Genomic DNA, 21,395 nt, shown 5'->3' on the forward strand with positions numbered 1-21,395 from the left:
CTCAGATCGATGCATAGGCAACGTGAAACAGATCCAACCAACGCCACCTTTATCCAGCGAGGCAGGGCGCACGTCGGCAGTGTTGGCCCAGGACTCTGTGAACCGGCCAGCCGTGTAATAATACAACCCAGTTAGAGAATATACAGATGAAGAAAAGATCCCGAACCAAGCAACGCCATAGCCCGACGTGTAACCAAAACACCAGCCGTTTAACACCACGCAACTGCCAAGAATAAGGGCTAACAACGGCCTCACGCAATGTCGATCGGATGCTCCCACTTGATCGGATGCACCAACATGCTCCTCAAACATAGCCGTCCCGTACTGTCTGGCCTCTCCTCCTCGTCCTTGCCGCCCCGCAGCGTCCCCTCGCCAGACCGGCCGCCGTTGGCGCCCCGACCATCATGCTGCGCATAGCCCAGCCAGCGACGCCATAGCAGGCCTGCAAATTCGCTGTGGTAGTACCACGTGGTACCCTTGTGAATGTGCTCATTTGCAAAGTCAAACGGGCTGCCGCGCCCGCTGGTCGAGTGGTCGCGCCCACCGTTAAACGAACCGTCGAGCTCCTCAAGGTCCCACTCGCGGTCAATGTAGACGGGATGCGGCGCGTAGACGACCTTGAGGCCGTGGTGTAGCGCCATCGTGACTGGGAACATCTCGCTGAACATGGTGTGGTGTAGCCGCCACGTTTCTTCGTGCATGACCTCGAGCAGTCGGCGGCTCAAACGTGAGGCGGTCACGATGGAACACCGTCGCGGAGGCATCGGGAAGTCGCGCTTGTAGCCGGTCACGTCAGAAGCAAATACCCACCCGGAATCTTCGACGTCAAAGATGGGGTTCAACGTAATGAGGTCCGCATCCTCGCCGACGCCGCATTGGGACATGTCCCCATCGATGCACGACTGCGGGAAGAAGCTCCCACCTCGCGACTCGGAGCGAAGAGGGAGGCGGCCGGGGAACGGTACAGGCCCGAGGACAGTGGGGCGGCCGCTGGCTTGGGTCTCGTTGTGGACAAGGTCGACGAAAGCGTCCCAATCCCCGTGGTAGCCGGGGATATAATACTTAGCCGACCGCTCCCACAGCTCGACACGAGACTGCTTTTTGGCCCAGATGCCGAGCCGGTCGAACAGTTCGTAGTAATTTCCAAGCCAACGCATATCCAGCTCCCAATTCCAGAAATATTCGTACTCGGAATGCATCATGGCGAAGTGCTGAAGCGCCAGGTGCGCGCTGCGGTAGACCCCATAGATATCACGGCTGCTTGGGTTGGCAACATTGGGACCAAACTTTCCCGGGTACACAAGACGCATCTGGGCTTCGGACCAGAGCGTGCAAATGCTGTGAAGTTCCTCGGGCACGTTCTCGTCCAGGATTCTCTGCGCTGTCTCGGGATCCGCCCAGATAGCCTCGTCATCATCGCGGACATGTAGCAGGAAGTGGACCTCATACTCCCCTCCGGACCTCAGCGAAAGCTCCGAGATCATGGCGCGGAAGTTGAGGAGCGCGTGGTGAGTCCACTGGAAGCCGGTGTAAGATCGAACCACAACAGCTGTTCGCGGGATCGTTTTCCGCTCATGGCCGAGGAAAGATCGCCGTTGGTGCTTGATCGGCACGGTTTTAGAGGAACCCTTCCGCTCCTGAGGCTCGTTGAAACGTTTCTTGTTGGATTCGTAGCATCGAGTTTGCGCATCGCCCCAGTCGATTACCAGTTTATCGTAGTCAATTTTGCCCGTCTTTTGCCACACGGCGTCGCTTCCTTCGCGCTCCGTGTCCAGGCCAACTTCCATGCCTCCCTCCTCAAAGCCGTACCCCAGACCGTATGGCCCGTACCTTCCGAACCTATCGAAGCAGATGTCGTCTCTCAATCCCAGGAGATCATACGATCCAATCACGGGTTTCGGTTGGCCCTGGACGATACCATTGTAGGCATAGAGGTCTGGAACGGGAATCTTCTTGTCCTTGTCCAAATAACAAGGTTCGACTGGATGATATTCGGCCTTGTAATCTGACGAGTCGTAGTCTGGTTGGGGTACAAAGGGTGTGGGAGTCGGCAACCCGGTGTACGAGAGCGTGAGGGGGAATGGTGACTCCTCGCCCGGCCGCCTGGGGTACTCGGGCTTATAATCACTAACTGGCACCAACGCCTTGAGGCCGTTGAAAAAGCCATCGAGACTGAATATTTAGCACCCTGTCCTATATCCGTTGGTGAGGAGCGCTCACTGTCTGAATCGTAGCCAACTTGGTTTGATCTCGCCTTGCGGCATGTCGACCGGATCGTTGCTTGCCGGCACTACGAAGACTACCTGGGGTTCGTCGTGTCTGTCCTTTGCAACCTGCCCGAAGCTCACCATCTCTAGTAAACTGTCCCTGCGCTGGCGGACCCCGCCGGAGGACAGCGCAAGGCATAGTAGAAAGAAAACGCCGATGCTCCAGAGGATTACCCTCCGGTATAAGCAATGGCCCAGAAGCGCCCGCACTCGGAATTTCGGTTCCTGATGCACTGGCAAATGAAGGAGAGGTTTTTTATCGGTTGAAATTATACTCGATAAAGACTTGGAACTGCTTCTCGAGGAAAACAAGCCGCGCTCCATCGCTCAAGAGTCGGCGCAACTCGGCGAGGGAGACGAAGCCGCGCGTGTCCTGTTTGTGCCAGTAACAGGAAGCTTCCGAGCGAGCGTATGGATGTTGATTGACATGAGAATGAGAGATGAGAGCAAGGCGATGGCGGCAACACTGAAGCCGCGAAAGGAACGTGGGTTAAAAAAGAAGACGACGAAGAGGATGAAGGGATGAAACACCCGGGAAAGTATACGTCACAAAGAAGTAGAAGGAATTGTCAAGGGCAACAACCTACGTCTGCGCTGGAGAGGTTGAAAGGTTGTTGACGGCACTGCCCACGGCCGCCATGTGCGATCAGCGCTGAAGGAGGAGTACGGGATTACACATAGGTGCGCGCTTGCAGGACACACGCCCCCTCCTCAACTAGGACGAGGCCATCTAGAAGGCGAGGAGTGTGCTGATCGGCCGATATCCCGACACCCCCACCAGCCTCATGTCAGAGCATTGACGGATCTCCCAGGAACCGTGGGCTTCCTCGCATTCCACAAACATCGGGACCCGGCAACCTCCTGACAAAAGCTGCAAGCCTGCGGCAGATGGATGGCTAAGCCGAGAGGGGTTATCAACAAATATGGTTGGGATCGCTGTTAAAAACCACTCGAGAAAGAAACATTGACTAGAAGTCAACCAATTCCACCTGCGTATCTGAGCGCGGGACAATGGTGGGTTGTTTCTGGACAGTTGCTGACGAGGATGCGGAGGACTCTGCACGACCCGACTTGGCGACGACATCCAGTCATTAAGTGGGGCCCAGCCGCAGTGAAACGCTAACACAGTGCAAGAAACCTGTCGACTGCCTCACCGGGCCACTGCGTGCTTCTTGTTCAGAAACAACCTCTCCTTTTTCAAGCGGTCCGACGCAACAAACCTCCGATTCCGACGGCGTGGAAGCTGTGCCGTAAGAACTTAAGCCTTGGCGAAGCCAGAGAGATGGTTTTCCATTCCCAGGAGGCTAGAACCCCGCGTCTGAGTTGTAACCAGCACCCAGCAGGACGAGTGTCTCAGAAGTTCAAGGGCGTATTCCCACTACGGTAAGGCAGCGCGCAGATCCGGGAACTTGGATGCCAAGCGGCAGATCTCAGATCTCTTGGGCAGGATCTTCGTACACGTAGGTTCCCTGAACGAGCCTCGCACCGCCTCCCTCATTCGCACTCGGCGTTAATGCTCGAATTTGAATTGTCGTCTGGGGGAGCGTGTCGGGCATACAACTGCGTGTATCATCTGCCTACTGCGTATGTGCATGTACGTGTGCACCGTCGCACCAATTGACCGACCGCTCAGAATAGAAGCAAACGCATTTTGACTTTCGACCACATGAACTCACAGCCCTCATCTTCCATTTTACCACTTCAAGCATCAAGCCCAAGCTGCCTACGCGATCCTTCGTCATCTTTCCCACCACTTCGTGGAAAAGCCTAGAACCGTTGGTATTACAACAAGAACGGGTGGTGAAACAATACCCGCCCCGGCAAAAACCTATGCGAGACGGTTGAGCCCCGTTTCGCGGCATGGTGGCGGCGCTGGAAACCGGACCGCCCAACAAGCTGTTCGCATTAGGCGACGAACGGTGCATACAGGTACTGTACGACAATCCCTGCGTCGGGTCCAGCCACCAGCGCAATGTCAACCTTCCCCAGCTCGGTTACCCTCACGTGGATCTATTTGAGCGTCAGCCACAAGTCCCACTTAATTACACCCACTGACAACAGCCTGTGCGAACATTACCACACCTGCATTGTGATTGATAGCTTTGGTCAAAACTGCAGCCTCTGGACAGGGCGCTTTGTGGTGAGAATTCTGCCCGTCTTTCTCCCTAAGAAAGGTGGCACACGCGGTCAGACGATGCCAGGTCACCAAACTACATCCGACAGCAGAGCATTGTCCTGGTTCTTAGCGCCCCAGCGCTCTTCTGTCTCTCCCCTTTTTGTTCACTGTGACAAAAGCTTCTGTCGTCAGAAATATTCGCACCTGTCTAGCCATAAGTTGCCGATGACGAGACAATTGCTAGCCGTGAGCAGTTTTTGGGCATGTTCCTTCTCTTATTATTTTTATTATTTATTTTTATTATATTATTTTTCAAATTTTGCTCTTTGCTTCTCTGGAAACCAGTAATGAGTTTCCAAACGAGGGACATGGAGTATCTTGACCTGGAAAGCGCCCCCGTGGCATAGTTGGGGATGAGGTGATTCGTGTGTCGTACCCGTTTTACACTAATTACCTACCTGTGCCTGGCCAGTATGGAGATGCTTTCCTTCTGCAAGTACTCTCGATATTTTGCAACATCCCAGCCGAAGGAAGGGGGTTCTCTGTAAATCGCAAGTAATCTCCTGTCCTTAAGCGAGGTCCAAGCGCGGGTACAGCACCCTTTCTTTTCCAGTCTGAAAAGTCGCACACTCGCCAGGCATAAGAATTCAAGATCGGCGCCATCACGGCGCCAGGCCGTCCAAAGTCAGTTCTGCAGCTCCTCTATACCTTGAGGGATGCAAAATGCCGATCTCCTTCTCGTCAAATGCTGATATCCTCAGCAACCACGACCAGGCTCTAGCCATGACAAGCCGAAGCCCGATGCTCCCGAATGCAGAGAGCGGACGGACTCATCAGCTTCGGACCTTTCTTGGGGTCTAATCATCTCTTCGGCCCAGTTCCTCTCCCGCCGCTCTCCGTTCCGCCAGCCTCTTCGCCTGACATCTTCCGTCCACCCTATCACGCCAACTCTTTCCGCACGAGATGGTCGCCATTATCCCACCCGTGGCAACAGCCAAAAACACGGCGGCAATGGTCGAAAACCAGCCCACGCCTATGGTTTCGATTGCCGGTAGCGCGCACGCCGTCGCAGCACAAGCAAAGAGATACCTCACAAAAAAATTCCCCGCAATCACCTCTGCCCCTCGGCCTTGCATCACATCCAAACAATACGTGTTCAAACTCGGAAAGAAAATCAGCTGCGCAACACCCTGCACAAACAGCGTCGCCACGGCCAGCGGGATCCCTCCAGCATCTTTCTCGAGGGCCCATCCGTATACAAGCACACAGGCTGGGATAATGAGACCCATGAGCGGCAGCGCCGAGCGCAACCTGTCCTCGGGCACCCTCGTCCCATCGCGCTTGGCGATCCACGCCTTGACGACATGGTCCGCGTACCGTCCACCGATCAGTGTCCCCACAAGATAGCCAGTCCCTGGCACGAGATAGAGCAGCCCTGACTGCATCGGAGTGGTCAGCTGGAAGCGCGGGTTCAAGACGTACCTGATGGGCGTGAGCAGCGAGTACATGTTCCAGATGACAACTGACGGGCCAAGGCTGGCGGCGATGAGGTTGGGGTAGACAAAGAGGCGCGAGACGCGGACGAGGTTGACCATGCCCCAGAGGACCGTCGCCTTCTGGCGGGGCGAGTAGCCCTCGAGGTCGTCGACCTTGCGGTGGTGGATGGTCTCTGGCAGCAGAGGCGTAAACGTGCCCAGCGCGGCAAGACCGGAGAGGCCAGCCTGCAGCCAGAAGATGACGCGTCACGATGTGTAGGTCACGATGATGCCGCCGATGAAGGGTTAAGGGCCGGGCCGATGAGGGTACCTGAGAGGAACCACCCTAGGGCGGTGGCCCGCTCGGTAGGGCGGTAGATGTCGCTGTTGTTTTTACTCCTCAGCTTGATTCCTACTATTTCCCTGGTAGCGAGGAAGCAGCAGAAGCTGGGGTATTAACTCACCCTATACACGCCGATCCAACTAAGATAAACGCCGTCCCCTCGAGAGCAGTCAAAATACGAAAGGCGAAAAACGCCGCCAGGTTCGGCGCGAGCGCGGTCCCGATACTACACCCAAAAAAGAGCACCGCAGTCACCTGGTTCACCTATTTCCATTTTCAACCCCTTAGCCCTCCCTTTTTCTTTATCTTTTTTCTTTTTCTTTGCAGCAGCAGTACTACGACTTCTTTATTGTTGGCAAACTTACCGGCCTCCGCCCGTACACCTGGCTCATTGGGCCCCAAACGACGGGCGACACGCCCATCGCGAGCATGTAGACGGCGTTGACTATGTTGATAACAGTGCCGTCGGTGGCATACTCGGTCGCGACCTCGGGCGTGGCGGCCAGCACCGAGGTACTGGCGATGAGCGACAGGAAGGAGCAGAAGGAGAGGAGGGCGACCATGAGGACCTTGCGGTGGCGCGGAAAGCGGTCGTAGATGGAGTCATCGGCGTCCTGGTTAGGGTCGGCATCGGCGTGAGCGGCCGAGTACAGGGAGGTGTGGTCTGCTATGTCTGGCCCCGAGCGGACGGTGGAGAGGTGGTTGGTGTGCTGGTGGTTCGTGTCTGCGGTGTGGATGGAGTCAGGGTCCGTTTCTCGGCCTCTGCTACTACCACGGGCCGGCTCTGGCCCCGGTGGTGACCCGGCAGGTGAGACCTGGTCTTGGCCCGTGGTGTTGAAGTGGCTTGACCTGGCAGATGCAGTTTGTGGACGACACTCGTCTCTGCCGTCTTCGGAAGAGCTGGTGAGAGTCATGCTTTGTGGGGCCCGGGACTTGGCCGAAGACTCTGTTGAGATGGCCAGACCGAAAGATTGCAGGCAATGGATGGGAGTAATATCACAGGACAAGGGTACCTTTGCCTGTGAGTCTGGGCGGCCACTAGCTGCTGATTCTCGCAAGGGAGCCACGGGACTTGGACTTTTGCAGTATTTCGATTGCACAGGGGTGGATCGTGCTGTTTGAAGAAGATATGCGTGCCGAGGTAAATGCTACGGCAACTACTGCAGGAGCCAGAGGGTTAGGGTAACTCAGGTCTCCACTACTGAGTTCCGAGCTTGTGTATTGACGAACTAGGTTCAAGAATCTTTTCTGAGAGCTGTATTCGTTCAAGGATAGTTGACCACCTTTAGCACCCTGTGATGTCTGCTAGGGATCTCCATTGTTTCCGAGACTTCAGCATGGTCGCGTCTTCGCTGTAGCAACATCAAACCTAGAAGTCTCGGTAAATGCACCTTTGAGTGCTAGTAGCATCACAGCCTGGAGAAGACGCCAAGTTATCTAGAGACCGTTGACGACTACTAATTGTTGCAGAGGATACCGGTAGTGTTCAGAGGAAAGGAGTCTTACGTGGGCTCTGATCTCATGTGCATGAAGCAAATAGGGCTTTCAACTAGGGTGCCAATCATGACAATACAAGTCCGCTATTATCTCCATAACAACCACATTTCCTTAACCCTGTTAGATATCTAGCTCTCTTAGATTATCTTACCCTAAGAAGACTCTGTTGTACGGCTGAAGGGCGCTTGTTACGGACCCTTGGTCAACCGTCATGATTTCACCGTTCTCACCCGGGGTTTGGAATCAAAGTAGGCTCATACTGAGGAATGGACGAATGTATCAAGGCTCAAATGGTCTCCCCAGCACAAGGCAGGAACAGCTGTCAACCAACGAAAACATCAGATGACAGCCCGAACCCAAGAGACACGAACGGGAATTAGAGTGGAATCCATTTTTTGCAACCATTTTGTCGAAGGCCTGATCTTGGTCAACAGGTACGGACACCGGGGCCAAAAGAGAGTTTCGAGATGTTGCCTGCCGAATCTTGTGTGGTCTGTGCGCTGCTCAGGTCACCATCTCCTTCTCTGGCCGGTTCTAGATGCGGGTGGCAGGCATGGCACGGCCGACCGCAACCGTACATATCACCCCACCAGCCCCGCCAAATCTTCACATGGCAGTCTTGGGAAGGTTCTGAATCGCTCAACGAACGACATGCGGATGCCGATCTTGCTGTTTGATCGGGTAATTGATTACCGAACAATTGGGTGTACACCCGACGTACACGCATGTACAGCCGGGCCGAATTGGATCCGATTAAGCGAATTATCTTAAGGGCAGCTCGAAGAGCAGTTTGAAGAGCAGACTGTCTCGGATTCAATTGGACCGTTTCGACTGACGTCAAGCAATGAACACTCGTGAATTCCCCCGAGCTGACATTTTCCATAGTGTAGATCTCGACTGCAGCAAAATGATACTATGCGTTGCAACGCGAGTTAGTCTCCGTCTGTGGCCAAAAGGCAGCTGTTATCATCTGTCCAAAAATTCCAATCCCGTTGGTGGGTGGTTATTTTGGTTGGTTACCGTAGTTGTACCCGAAATTGCTGCCGGATTTGGCAGGTCAAACGTTTGTTTTTGCATTACTCTACTTGTACCTAGTAAGCGTGCGCCCTGGTCGCGTTCTTCCGCCTTCCAAACGGCCCTCCAGTCGCTTTTGCAACCGCTTTCTGCTGTTCAATGACGGGGCAGGAATTACTGTTCCTCGACTCTAATTGATCGCCCGAGGCCCTCGCCACGTGCAAAATGAGATGTTTTTGCGGTACACAGTATGCAACCGATAGCCGTACCTGGCACCGAATGCGAACCCCGGCGCCAAGATGCAAACGGCAAGGTACTGCTTCTTCGGCTTGTTTCCTGATCGGGTTCCCCTGAGCTCAAGCTTTTCGCCGCCCAATACCCTCCTGTTCAAATCACGGCCGGAACTGGGACGCTCGCATTGGTTGGAACTATCACATTTGCTCCCCTGACGTCCCGTCATCAGGACTGTTCCCATGGTGGTGGGCAGAGCCAAGCGCACCGTTGCACTGTTCAGGAAGGAGACAAACGCGACCCATTTGTCGAAGGAATATCCTGCAGCGCGCTGACAGAACCGAGACAGAACAGATACGCGACTAAAAGATGCTATCTTCACCGACAACCGTCGGTAAGCGCAGCAGTGCACATGGGATACGAGGATTTTGTGTGATGTGTTCGGTGGCACCTGCTCCTGCTGCTCCCACGATCCAGACACTGAGATCATCAGGCTCCGTCCGTATCTTATGGGCCTACGACTGCGGGCCCTAGTTCACCCATCCGTACCCGGTTCCTACTGTAGCTGACCTCACCTGCCGCGGGTATCCCCGGGAGGCGAGCAAGTGAGTGAAAAGTAACGCCGGCCAGTCCCAGGTCAGTGGGTTTGCATGTCCCCACAACGTCCTCCCGTCGGGCGCTGCGCCTTCGCGTGGCCAAAAGTCCATCCCACGGCCGGGGAACGAATGCTAGCCGGAATCCGGACAACCTCCCGCACGGTGATAGCGCCGACCAGAATGGCCATTGCCCCGACCTGTGGCGGCCAGGCGATACTCAGGGTCGCCACGCCTCGGTGCTCCCTTGGCGGCGACCGGAGCGGGGATCAGCCAAGACACAACAGAACATGCACGACAAATATCAATCCAGTCGGGCATTGGCTGCCAAGATCTCGGCATGGATTGTTTAGGAAGTTCAGCATGCGGAATGGCGACCCCGGTCGGCTTCCCCAGTCTCGAGCAAGCGTGGTCTTGTGCTCATGGCTGCTCAAGCGCGCCGCGCCCTAGCGGCAGAGGCGTTGCCGGAGAAAGCTTCGCTCAGACATCTCCTCTCGGCACTTCTTTTAGATCGGGAGCCTACGACACGGAAAACAACCGTCGCTGCTTAGCGCATAGCTTACCTGAGCCAATGCAAATGGAGAAGACACCCCCCCAAACCAAGAGCCGAACAATCAATGGGACAATCATCCAGCAGCATCCATCCTCCTGTCGGTGACCCTCGGGAAAAAGATGCCATTCCTTCGCACCCCGCGGGAGCGGGGGGCGGCCTGTCACTGGTCTGGAGGGAACGGCAGGTAACCCTGTTTCCCAACCTATCTCTTGGCGCTCTTGATCAATCTTGGAAGGTGGCAAGCGTTCCAAGACTACTACACTTTCCAGAGGCGGACATTCCTCCCTTTGCATGGTCCGTTGTCTGGGGCTGCCGAGCGAGCTCGTCCCCTTCCTCACTGTCGGGACTCCCGTCCGTTCGCCCACACCCCCATTCCCCCCCTTCCCCCCCTTCCCCCCCTTCCCCCCATGGCATGTTGCACCGGCCCATGCGGGAAGCTGATTGCCACTGCATTGATGCCAGGTCTGCTATAGCCATGTCTCTCATATTTATATCTGCCGCGTCGCGCCCAGTGGGACGCCTGCCTGGCAAGCTCGAGCGTCTGTCTCTCCCACTCCGTTTGGTCAGCCCAAACGACTACTAGCGAGCTTCCCTCACATCATGGCGTCCGACCCGACCAGCGTCGCTGTCAGCGACGACGTCAAGGCCATGGCCAAGGACAAGGAAGCCGGCCTGGCTCCCGTCCTGTCCGCTGCCGACGGCGACGAGCTCGGCATCACTGCCGATGGCGGGAGCCCGACCGAGGAGGAGTTGCACACGCTTCGCCGTGTACCCGACAAGATACCCTGGAACATCTACACCATCGCCTTCATAGAGTTGTGCGAGCGCTTCTCGTACTATGGCACCACGGCCGTCTTCACCAACTTCATCCAGCAACCGCGGCCGTCCCCGACGGGCGCCAGCTACGACATCAATGAAGGCCAGGCCGGTGCCCTTGGCCTTGGCCAGCGTACCTCGTTCGCCCTGACTACTTTCAACTCGTTCTGGCAGTACACCATGCCGCTGTTTGGTGCGTACGTCGCCGACAGCTTGCTCGGTCGCTACCGTACCATCGGAAGCGCTCTCATGGTCGACATCGTCGGCCACATCATCCTGGTCATCTCGGCTCTTCCCCCGGTCATCGATAACCCCAATGGCTCTCTTGGCGCATTCGTCATCGGTATCGTCCTGATGGGCGTTGGTACGGGCGGCTTCAAGCCAAACGTCAACCCCCTGATTGTCGAGCAGCTCGACCTCGAGAGGATGATAGTTCGGACCCTACCTACTGGCGAGCGTGTCATCGTCGATCCCGCGGCCACGGCCTCCCGCGTGTACCACTACTTCTACCTCTTCATCAATATCGGCGCCCTCTGCGGCCAGCTGTCCATGGTCTACTGCGAGCACTACGTCGGCTTCTGGCTATCTTACACCCTACCGACCATCATGCTCTGCTTCTGCCCGGCGGTCATGCTCTGGGGCCGTCGCCGCTACAAGCGCGTTCCGCCCCAGGGTTCCACCTTGGGCAAATCGTTTAGATTGTTCTTCCTGGCCAACAGGGGCCGCTGGTCCATCAACCCAGTAAAGACATGGAAGCAGCTTCACGACGGCACCTTCTGGGACAGCGTCAAGCCGTCTAGGTACGACGCGGCGTCCAAACCGAAGTGGATGGACTTCAACGATGCCTGGGTTGATGAGGTTCGCCGTGGATTCAACGCCTGCGCCGTTTTCCTGTGGTATCCTCTCTACTGGCTCTGCTACAACCAGAGTAAGTCGATCCAAACTGCTCAAGTCGTGGGCATTTGATTGTGCTGACACGTTCCGACAGTCAACAACAACTTGATCTCGCAGGCCGCCACAATGAGGGTCGCCGGTGTCCCCAACGACGTACTGACTAACCTGAACCCCTTCGCCCTGATCATCATGATCCCCCTCCTCGACACGCTTTTCTACCCGACGCTGCGCAAGCTGCGCATCAACTTCACACCTATCAAACGTATTACCTGCGGCTATTTTGTCGCCGCGTCCGCCATGATCTGGGCCTCTGTCATCCAATACTACATCTACCAAAAGAGCGAGTGCGGCTACTACGCAAACGGCGAACTCCCCGACGGCACGGTGCGCGAGTGCGCCGATGCCGATATCAACATGTGGGCCCAGACGGGTTCCTACGTCCTCATTGCCCTCTCAGAGATCCTGGCGTCGATCACCAGCTTGGAGTACGCCCACTCTAAGGCGCCGGCAAACATGCGCTCCATGGTGCAGTCGGTTGCTCTGTTTATGAACGCCATCTCGTCTGCGATTGGCTTCGCGCTCGTCCCTCTTGCCGGCGATCCGCTCCTCGTCTGGAACTACGCCACTGTCGCCATCTTGGCTGCCGTTGGTGGCTGCATGTTCTGGCTGCAGTTCCGCCACCTGGACAAGCAGGAGGACCAGCTCAACATGCTTCCGACGGGTGAGTTTGGCGGCGAGAAAGCTGCTCCCGTCGAAACGGGCAAGGCCTCCGATGAGAGGGTCGAAGGCGGCTCCGTCTAAGGCGCGCAACGTACCGGCTCCCGCGCGGTGCAGCGGAGCGGCAGGTTTCTATTGGTAACGAATGTACAGGATGGATATGAGATACGTGCATGCCTGTCATGGAAGCACAACGGTCGTATCTGGGGCTAATTTTATTGATGGGGTGGGATGGTTCTGTTTTAACTTGATACCAAACTTGTCTTGTCAGACGACGCGGCTTGCATGGGAAGGTGGATTGGGGATATGCTGGAATATATACCACTCACTTTCCCCTTACTTTTGGGATCTAACGTGTGCTCGTGATAATGGCTACTGGTTTTTCTGGGCCTTAGCTTCTATGCTTGATACCAGCCCCCTTCCCCAAACCCATTCTCAATTAGTTGAAAAAATACCGGGTTGTGCCGCCAACGCACTAGGGAGAACGAACGTCGACACCCCATCTCTAATTTTACGTCACTGGAAGCTTGAAGGGGATGAGCAGTGTTCTGCTTGCAAAGCAACATCACTCAACAGCCCAGACACGGAAAGGACATGTAGGGTTGGTTATGAGCCTGGACTGTTGTTGACTATTCCTGGAGACGAACGGCTCGTTCACGTGGTTACATACCACGGCTTTATCTCGGTAGAAGGTGATTGTGCTGGGGCGACATAGCCGGCAACGGACAGGTGAGATACTTTATATCGTATGTGAGTGTGAAACACTACCGTTAACCGAGGCAGGTTTGAGCCGTATCACTGGCTGTCATTTTGCTTGACTATGGTAATAGGCATTGAATATGGAAGAGAAAAAACTTATAGTATATAACAAAATATCCTGTAGTGCTTCCTTACTTGATTAACGTGTTTCATCGGCGCTACTTTACCCCTCTGAGGATTGTACAATGTGAGTGAATATCAAGAAGGATTTAAGGGAGGCCTATTCGGCTACACCTCATATACCTGCTTCACCATGTTACGTGAACATGTAGGAAACGTGACTTGAGCCATGGGTAGCTCGAACTCAGTTCACGTGATAGAGACCTCGGTTTGGGCTAAGCTCAACTGGACGGCAACTGACTCCTTCCCGGTTCGAAACACACCGTTTCGCGCACGTGGAGCGCCAGAGGGCGTGCCAGGAAATCCAAAGTAGTCTTCGGCGTAACAGGTAACAAGCACCAATTTGGTAACCTTCAACAGATATAAAGCCTAATCTCAAATGAACCGTATTGCTCCATAAATGGGAGGAATACACGGCCCTTTCTCACCCACCTTCGAGACAGTCCCCTAACCCCCCCACCACTGCTGCCGCTTCTTCCTTGCGCTCAGCCGAGCGTCCAACACTGCTCCGTCGTTGACGGCCCGAAGCCATCCTCACTCGACTCGCTGTGGCCCGCAGTTTTGTCAACGTACCTGGGACATATGCATCCCATCAGAGCAGGGCAGATATGCGTGCCACAGAGTACTCAGGTTAAGCAATCCGAGCAGAACCTTCACACGGTAAGAGGGAAGGGGATACATGGACGAGGATTGGTAGAGATGAACGGGAAATAATAATAATAATAATAATAAAATGGCATGCTACCCCTTTCTGACCACCGCATTGCTGCTTAGGACCAGGATAACGAACCGTGAACATAGAACCCCAGAATACATTGTACCACACATAGGTACCTCAATACGTCCTTGTCACTACTCACTTTCGCTAGCCAACCTAAGGGGAAGACTTCAACAAGCCCCTGTCCAGAAGAATGTAAAGAGAAATAAGCGCCCTTCATCTTTCGGTGATTCAAATTCTCCAAAAGACACCCATGGCATGGTATCCAAAGTGTAAATAAGAGTTATACTGACGAGAACGGGAGGGAGTATAAGAGAACTAGTTAATAGTTCGAAACGACAAACAAGAAAAAAAAAAAAAAAGCCAAAACAAACAGAAACAACCAGAAAAGGAACTCCAATTCTCCCAAGCGTGAAATATACCATGATCCTTTCCTTCCCCAGATAATCCCAACCGACCAGACCTATCCCTCTTCACCATCCACTGGCCCAGCTACTCGCCCATTCGCTATCGCCGGTTGACTGGCTGCACCATTCTCCCCTTCCCAATCTTCAAGCTTGGGTATCTTGCAACAACAGCTTTATATCTCCGCATTGCAAAACTATACTCAGAACCCCTTTCCCCCTCCAATCCCAGATCGATCATCAAATCGGACTGGCCGGCAAACTCCTCACCACGCCCACATGCTCGAGCTCCCCGCTCCCCGTTCTCCTCAGCGCCTGGGCCATCGTCTCGATGGCAATCTCGCCGCTCACCATCGGCCCGCCCGCCGCCGACAGCGATACGGGCGAGCCGGGCGTGGCCGCCACCAGACTCGGACTCCCCAGCGGCTTCTTACTCGTCGGCGACATCTCCAGCCCTTTGACCGACCCAGACTTGCTCGTCGGCGGACTGCTCGCGACACCACCGCCGCCGCCGCCGCCACCCGACGACGACACGGGTGAGCGGGAGCGAATGGGGCTGGGGGATCGGTTCCGGTTTATTATCCCCACCGAGGCGAGCGAGGTCAGGCCGGCGAGGTGGTGCATGCTGTCGCGTGAGCCGGCAGCGGCGGGGTGCTGCGAGGCCTGATGCTGTTGCTGCTCCGCCTGGACGACGTCGGCGAACGAGATAAAGCTGAGCCTGCGCACGTCGGTCGTGTCGAAGCTGCCGTAGTTGGAGGCGTTGTCGGCGGCGGCGAAGCCGCCGCTCGCGCTGCCGCTCCCCCCGGTCCGCTCCGCCGAGAAGGCGGCTAGCTCGTCGGCCCAGGACGCCGTGGGCTCGTTGTGCGGGCTCGCGTTATGGTGGTGGCTGCCGATGGCGCCCGTGACGGCCACCGCGGCCGGCTGGTGGGACGTGTGCGTGATGATCTCGACCGTGTCCGGGTCGAGGTGGTCGTCGGTGATGGCTTCCGACGAGGCGTCGAGCACGGGCGGAATGTAGTTCTCGGTCTGGATGTGCGAGGGGATAGCGGGCGAGTTGGGCATCAGCGCCGACGCGCTCTCTTGGACGTCGCGCTCAAAGATCTGGCTCCCCGCCGGAGACGAGAGGCGCGGGGACGAGGCGGCGAAGGGGTTGCGGTTCGGGGAGGAGGGCATATGGTGCGAGTGCTCGGTCTGGATGGGGGAGGCGGTCGTTGTCCCTCTTGTCGGGGACATGCTCTTGCTGGGGGAGGTGGGTTTGGGGAGGGTCTTCGCCGTCTTCGCGGGTTCCTCGGCCGTCTTCTTCTTGCCGAAGCCGAAAAGCCCGCGCTTTTTCGGCTTCTTCTCCTCTGCATCCCCTGCTCCTCTGGGGGTCGCGTTGCCCGTGCCGGGTTCAGGCTCGGACGGCTCCGCCAGGGTTGGAATGCCCTGGGCGGGCGCTGCACTCACTAGGCTCATGATGTTGGGGCGCGGTGTCTTGGGGTGGAGGGAAGGTCAGCTGCTTCCGTACGAGAGCTTGAATGCGTGGTGATTGAAACGCCCCTAATCTCGGCACAGAGAGTAGGCAGCGGCGGGGGGTAAAAGGGCGAGTCTGGCGACCGAAAAAAAAAAGGGCAGCGTGTGACCCGCGGCTGGATTCCCCGATTCGCCGCGAGTATATCGATTGTAAAGTGGCCTCGGTGTTTGGGGCCAATTACCAGGAGATGGGTGCCATCATACCTTGCTCTGGGGTCAGCTCCGTGCGACGCAGAAAACAGCTGAGCAACTGGCGCTCGGGCTGCGGCCTCTTTTTATCTGAGCTTGTTGGGCGGGACGTGACGCAGCAAAAAGTGGGCGGCCGCTCTTGGTTCCTGGGGACCCCAATTCGAGATGCTTCGCTACTGCTGCTGGCGTCGGCGCCGTCTCCGCGGTTCCTGTTTTGCCGCTCGTCGGTTTCGGGCCCTGCCGAGCACCCGTTGTCCCGATGCTGCAGTTAGGATCGGAGACTTGTGCAAGGGACGGGGCGGTTTAGTATAGACCTTTATCGCTGGGGCGTACGCAGGAGCGAGGAAGGGCTGTCGAAGGGCTGCCAAAGGGCTGTCGCGTTTTGGCTTTGTTCTCGAGGGAGCGAGGGAGCGTCGGGTGATCGGGTGACCCGAGGAGCGCAAATCGCGATCAACAGGGAATGACGATGCACCCAGCTCTCCAGGTTTAAAAAGAGGGGTGATCCAGGCCCCGGGGGCTTTAAAGACGTAATCTGCCAAGACCGAGGAGCGGGTGCTGCAGGAATGGAATGTGGAAAAGGGGACCTTTCCATGGAGCTCTTTGTTTCTCGAGCCATGCACAGACGGGTGCGATCTCGACTTGCAGCATTAAGCCGGCCCCTGGCTGCGCCCCGGTCACCTTATTACCGGCACCGCGGCAGATCACCAGAGCGCCTTACGTACTCACACCCGATGCGTATGTATGCGTATGTATGTACAGTACAGCAGCCCCTGCCGAGAGCCCAAACTGTTCCAACTCAGCCCCGGGCCGCACGAGCTCTGGCTGTGATTATCCAGAAATCATAACCAGGAGTTGGACCTGCACGACCGCTGCCGCAACGCGAGGATAATGTTGGAGGCTGGGGGCTGCGGCTGATTGGGCTCGGCCGGTAATTGTGTCGCATAAACCACCTATTGTGCTGGGAGTGCAGGAGTAAGAGTACGAGAATGAAGGATGGGAGAGCCAGGCACCTACGACGGGTGGATGCGCATCCTTGGACCTTCTGGCCCATCATGTCTTCAGCTGGCGGAACGATGGGTGCCTTGCGACCGGAATCGCTCGCCATGTGAGATGACGCCGCACAGCTCTGGAAAACACGCCAGCTTGAAACAGCCCCTGGAAGAGCACATATGTCGACTGCGAAGGACACTATAGGTTCATGTTAATTGAATGAACTGCGCCTGGATCAGCTACACGTTATCAGCCTGCGCGGACACCCATTCCGCCGTCCGGCAGAACAGCATGCGAGAGCGACATGTTATTTCAGGGCAGCCCCATGATATACGATAGGCGGACCTTTGTATCTTAGCATTGTAGCTACAAGGTGGTACCGACTTCAGCCGTGTCAACAACACCCAAGAAAATAAAATAAAATAAAATGGATGCCCTTGGATCGTAGTTGACTATTTTCGGCGCAGGACCTTCCGCATACTGTCGGTTCCAAGAAAGACTCGGATTGTCACGTTCAGGATTCCCCCGCAAATCGTGGCCTCGTGACAAGATGGAGTTCCGCTAGCGGTGGCTGCCAGCCAACAGCCAAACTCGGCCGTTATTGGTGCTCATGGAATTCTGGGCCTTGCGTCAGGGATAAAACTACGCCGCCCGGTTAGGCGATGCGTCACAGTAGACCGCCTCAGAGGGTGGGAACCCAGCATAGCGGACACCTCGACAAGACACTTGCAGCAAGTCCATTTCCCTCGTTGCCGAGCCAGCCGCCGGAACGGACCTGCCGGCTCCACTCGGGCCGTCGCAACGGAGAAGTGGGGCACAGATCCGGCGCAGTGGTGATTGGCCGAATGACCCCAGGGTGCGAGAGACAGCACGGACCACCACGTGACAGCCTCGCCCATCTGAGAAAAAGTTCATTCGAATCGCATCGCGACTGCCAGACCAGCTTGTCGAGCGTGAAAGAGGAGGAGCGGTCTACCGGGTAACCCACGAGCCCAGCCAGTTGCCAATTGCAGCTGCTCCAGCCTCTCGGTCTTCCGCTTTACACCGAGAGAGCCTTTTTCTTCTCAATTGTTTATCCAACTTAGTCACGTCTCAATCCCTTTTCACCCGTCAGCCTACACTAAAGCCATGGAAGCCATCGTAACGAGACCGACGGCAGCGCTCTCCTGCTGCTGCCGCGTCCTTCCCTGGGGGCCTCCCGCCAGCCGACTGGCTTTCCTCAGGTCATCAAAAACCACCCTCCCCTCGGGCACCCGCCAAAAGTCGAGCTCGGCCAGGACAAGACGCGCTCTCCGGATCCCGCCGCATCCTTCCTTCCTTAGCAGCAACCTCGACGCCCGGCCGGCAGGCGACCACATCATCTTCAACCCCCCCGCGTCCGCACCCTCCGTCTACCACACGCCCTTCAAATTTCTGCCCAAGTCGGACCCCCGCCGACGGGCGAATCTCGCCTCGGCCCTCTTCGCCTCGTCCACAACAGTCCAATACAACGACAGCAGTAACAGCAGCAGCAGTCACAACGACTCGGGGGAGCCTACCGCCGCCACAGCGCCGCCGTCCCCGGAGGACCTCCCCGTAGTCAACGAGCTCGATCTGCGCCCGACCAACCACAGCGTGACCAAGGAGGACATTGAGCAGATGCGCGCGCTGCGGCTGGCCGACCCCGTGGCCAACAGCGTGCAGACGCTGGCGGAGCGCTTCGGCTGTTCCAAGCTGTTCGTCATGATGTGCTGCCAGTCGCCGCGCGAGCACCGCGACCAGGTCAAGGCGCAGGAGGAGGCGGTCAAGGAGCGGTGGGGCCCGCGCCGAGCGGCCGCGCGCGAGGAGCGGCGGAGGAGGTGGGAGATGGTGCTCAACGGGGAGTTATAAGAGGCGAGATATGTGGAGGGAATGCTCTGTTTCTCTTTTGCATGTCTTTTTTATGTATTTGGTCTACCGACCCGGAGTGGTCTTGGCTGAACAGAGCAGAGCAGAGCAGCGGAGCAGAGCGGAGAAGCTGAAGTGGATGGTGGTAGTTGCGGACTGAGTTCATGGCCTTTTGTGGCTGTGATACCGAACCATACTACCGGGTCAGGAACCGATAGCATCCAGTGCTTGGGGCTGCGCTTGTGGCATGCATGCAGACAGAGGTACTAAGGCCGAATTTGTATGGTAGGCCGAGCGGAGGGGGGAAGAAACCGTTCGCGGACTGTACGAATCAAGGAAAGGGGCAGGACAGGTTTTTGGAAGATGGCTGGCATAGGACGCGGAGATGTGAGACGCACATAGAAAACGGGGCAGGAACGATATGGCTCCTCCTGTAACCACCCTACTGTATAATGCAATCATCGAAACCTTGTATATATTCCCCGAAGCATCAACATCATCTCCGTTAATGGTGATTGCCGCTTAGGATTATGTGTCTCTCTCTCATGTCAAGTTCAAAACATCGCTGTTGTTATTCCTACTCCAGTATATCAGCCAGTCCAATTCAAGACCACCCATCTATGATCAGCCCGGTGCTTTGCTCCCCAATCATTACTCAAGCCTTTCGGTTTGTGTTCCCTTTTCCTTTCCCTTGCCCTCCTCGGTCCTGGCACCCTCCCTCCACCTCCGCCTATCCGCTTCGTAATCCTCCTCGGATGGAATCACTCTCCAACACCACCCGCACCAGCTCCTCCGCCTGCACTGCATCTCGCGGCCCATGATATCCCCCTTGACCCGCTCGTCGTCCCACTCGGGCACGCACGCGCCCACCTTGACCATCTGGATCAGCTTCTTCTTCATAACCCCACCTATGCCCTCAATCTCGTGCCGCTCATAGCCGGGCTTGAGAGCCGGGCTAGGCGTCCTGCGGTCGAATGTTGCGGTCGAGCTGTTTGAGCTGCTGGCGCCCGAGGCTGCTGCTGTGCTCGCGGCACCGGCGGTGGTGCTCCACGGGGCCAGGGACGAGGAGGCGTTGGTGCCAGAGGTGCTGCTGGCGCTACTACTGCTAGGGGTGGCGGATCCCAGGGTCTGCTGCTGTTGCTGCTGGTAGTTATCTGCTTCGCGGGCGTCTTCGGCGTCGCCATCGGTTTCTTGCTCCCGCTCTCGCGCGGCACAGCATTCGGTCTCCCGTCCGCAGATGACGCCGCGGTCGCCCTCGCCGATACCGGTGCCTAAGCCGCCGAGCACGTCGGTGTACTGGTTGCGCCACTTCCAGATGCTAGACATGGGGAGGTGGGCGATGAGAATGGTTAATGCGAGGGTATCCATTGGGGTTCATGGGTTTTACCTACCACTTATAATCGTAGTCGTCTCCGCGGATGGTCCTACCGCATGGCTGGCAGAGCCAGACACCCTCTGAGCCGCACTTACAGATTGCTCGCTCCATATCCTCAGAATCGATTCGGATCTCGGGCCCGAGCGGTGGCTTGACGAGGGAGCCCAGGGGCGCGCTTACGCATGCTTCACAGAGACGCCGATGTCGGTCACGCAGAACCATGGGCGCCGGAGGTTTGATGGCACAATTCTATGGCGGGATGGTGATGAGATGACGAGAACGATCACAGCTACAGTGGAAAGGAAGACTCACCCGACAGACAACGGTTCCACACCGTCGACACTCGGCTACCAAGTCCCGGGCGCACTGGCCGGATTTGCCGCTGTAATTTGTCCTCCCTGCGTCCTCCATGTAGAACCAATTGCCGGCGCGGGCGCGGTAGCGCAGCGTCTCTTCAGGGTCGATGGGGAGGTGCTCGTTGGAGCAGTGCAGCGTCGAAATGAGAAGCATCTTGCGGTACTGCAGCAGACCCTCGCGGATCTGCCGGCAGGTCCGGGAGAGGTTATCGAGCGTGTTGAGGTCGATGGAGGCGGCCACCGACATGACGATACTGGTTGACAGTCAGCATTTTCCCCTTGGGGAAAAAGTCGCCAGGGCGTCTTGATGTAACGACAAAGGTGGTGTCCGCCTACGGATAGCATCCCAAAGCCTGCGTCGTGGAGTTCCGGTTCGGATTCTCCTTGACGGCGAGCCCGTGAGCCTCCTCGCGTTGCTTGCTGCCATTGGTATTGCCGTTGTGGCTGTTGAGGGAGCTCTCAGGGCTCCCGCTTCCGTCCGCCGCCAGTGCAGACGCCGAGTTGACAGCGACGACTCGGCCTTTCCATATCGTCTGCCCGTCCTGTGGAGGCTCGGTTTCCTCGCCGCCCAGGTCCACAAACACGGCCAT

At 56.8% G+C, this 21,395-nt stretch overlaps 6 protein-coding genes across 6 annotated transcripts; 2 read left to right on the plus strand and 4 right to left on the minus strand.

Moving 5' to 3' along the window:
* Positions 1-251: 251 nt before the first annotated feature.
* MFIFM68171_05265 (Major facilitator superfamily transporter) lies at positions 252-2,351 on the minus strand (the record flags this gene model as incomplete). The annotated part of the gene is made up of 2 exons (XM_071060685.1): positions 252-2,172; positions 2,221-2,351. The coding sequence occupies 2 exons, from the start codon at positions 2,349-2,351 to the stop codon at positions 252-254; spliced, it is 2,052 nt and encodes a 683-aa protein (XP_070916786.1).
* Positions 2,352-5,240: 2,889 nt separating this feature from the next.
* On the minus strand, positions 5,241-7,115 carry MFIFM68171_05266 (Major facilitator superfamily (MFS) profile domain-containing protein; the record flags this gene model as incomplete). Its single annotated transcript, XM_071060686.1, has 4 exons — positions 5,241-6,052; positions 6,190-6,242; positions 6,323-6,465; positions 6,567-7,115. 4 exons carry the CDS (start codon positions 7,113-7,115, stop codon positions 5,241-5,243), a joined length of 1,557 nt encoding a protein of 518 aa, XP_070916787.1.
* Positions 7,116-10,689: 3,574 nt separating this feature from the next.
* Positions 10,690-12,600, plus strand: MFIFM68171_05267 (Peptide transporter ptr2; the record flags this gene model as incomplete). The annotated part of the gene is made up of 2 exons (XM_071060687.1): positions 10,690-11,833; positions 11,894-12,600. The coding sequence occupies 2 exons, from the start codon at positions 10,690-10,692 to the stop codon at positions 12,598-12,600; spliced, it is 1,851 nt and encodes a 616-aa protein (XP_070916788.1).
* Positions 12,601-14,757: 2,157 nt separating this feature from the next.
* Positions 14,758-15,972, minus strand: MFIFM68171_05268 (uncharacterized protein; the record flags this gene model as incomplete). The annotated part of the gene is made up of 1 exon (XM_071060688.1): positions 14,758-15,972. One exon carries the CDS (start codon positions 15,970-15,972, stop codon positions 14,758-14,760), a length of 1,215 nt encoding a protein of 404 aa, XP_070916789.1.
* Positions 15,973-18,336: 2,364 nt separating this feature from the next.
* Positions 18,337-19,077, plus strand: MFIFM68171_05269 (mitochondrial 54S ribosomal protein mL58; the record flags this gene model as incomplete). The annotated part of the gene is made up of 1 exon (XM_071060689.1): positions 18,337-19,077. The coding sequence occupies one exon, from the start codon at positions 18,337-18,339 to the stop codon at positions 19,075-19,077; it is 741 nt and encodes a 246-aa protein (XP_070916790.1).
* Positions 19,078-19,725: 648 nt separating this feature from the next.
* On the minus strand, positions 19,726-21,395 carry MFIFM68171_05270 (Sulfate transporter; the record flags this gene model as incomplete). The annotated part of the gene is made up of 4 exons (XM_071060690.1): positions 19,726-20,392; positions 20,466-20,698; positions 20,762-21,059; positions 21,142-21,395. The coding sequence occupies 4 exons, from the start codon at positions 21,393-21,395 to the stop codon at positions 19,726-19,728; spliced, it is 1,452 nt and encodes a 483-aa protein (XP_070916791.1).

This window comes from Madurella fahalii, assembly GCF_045866475.1.
Source record: "Madurella fahalii IFM 68171 DNA, scaffold_2, whole genome shotgun sequence".
Lineage (NCBI taxonomy): Eukaryota > Fungi > Ascomycota > Sordariomycetes > Sordariales > Madurella > Madurella fahalii.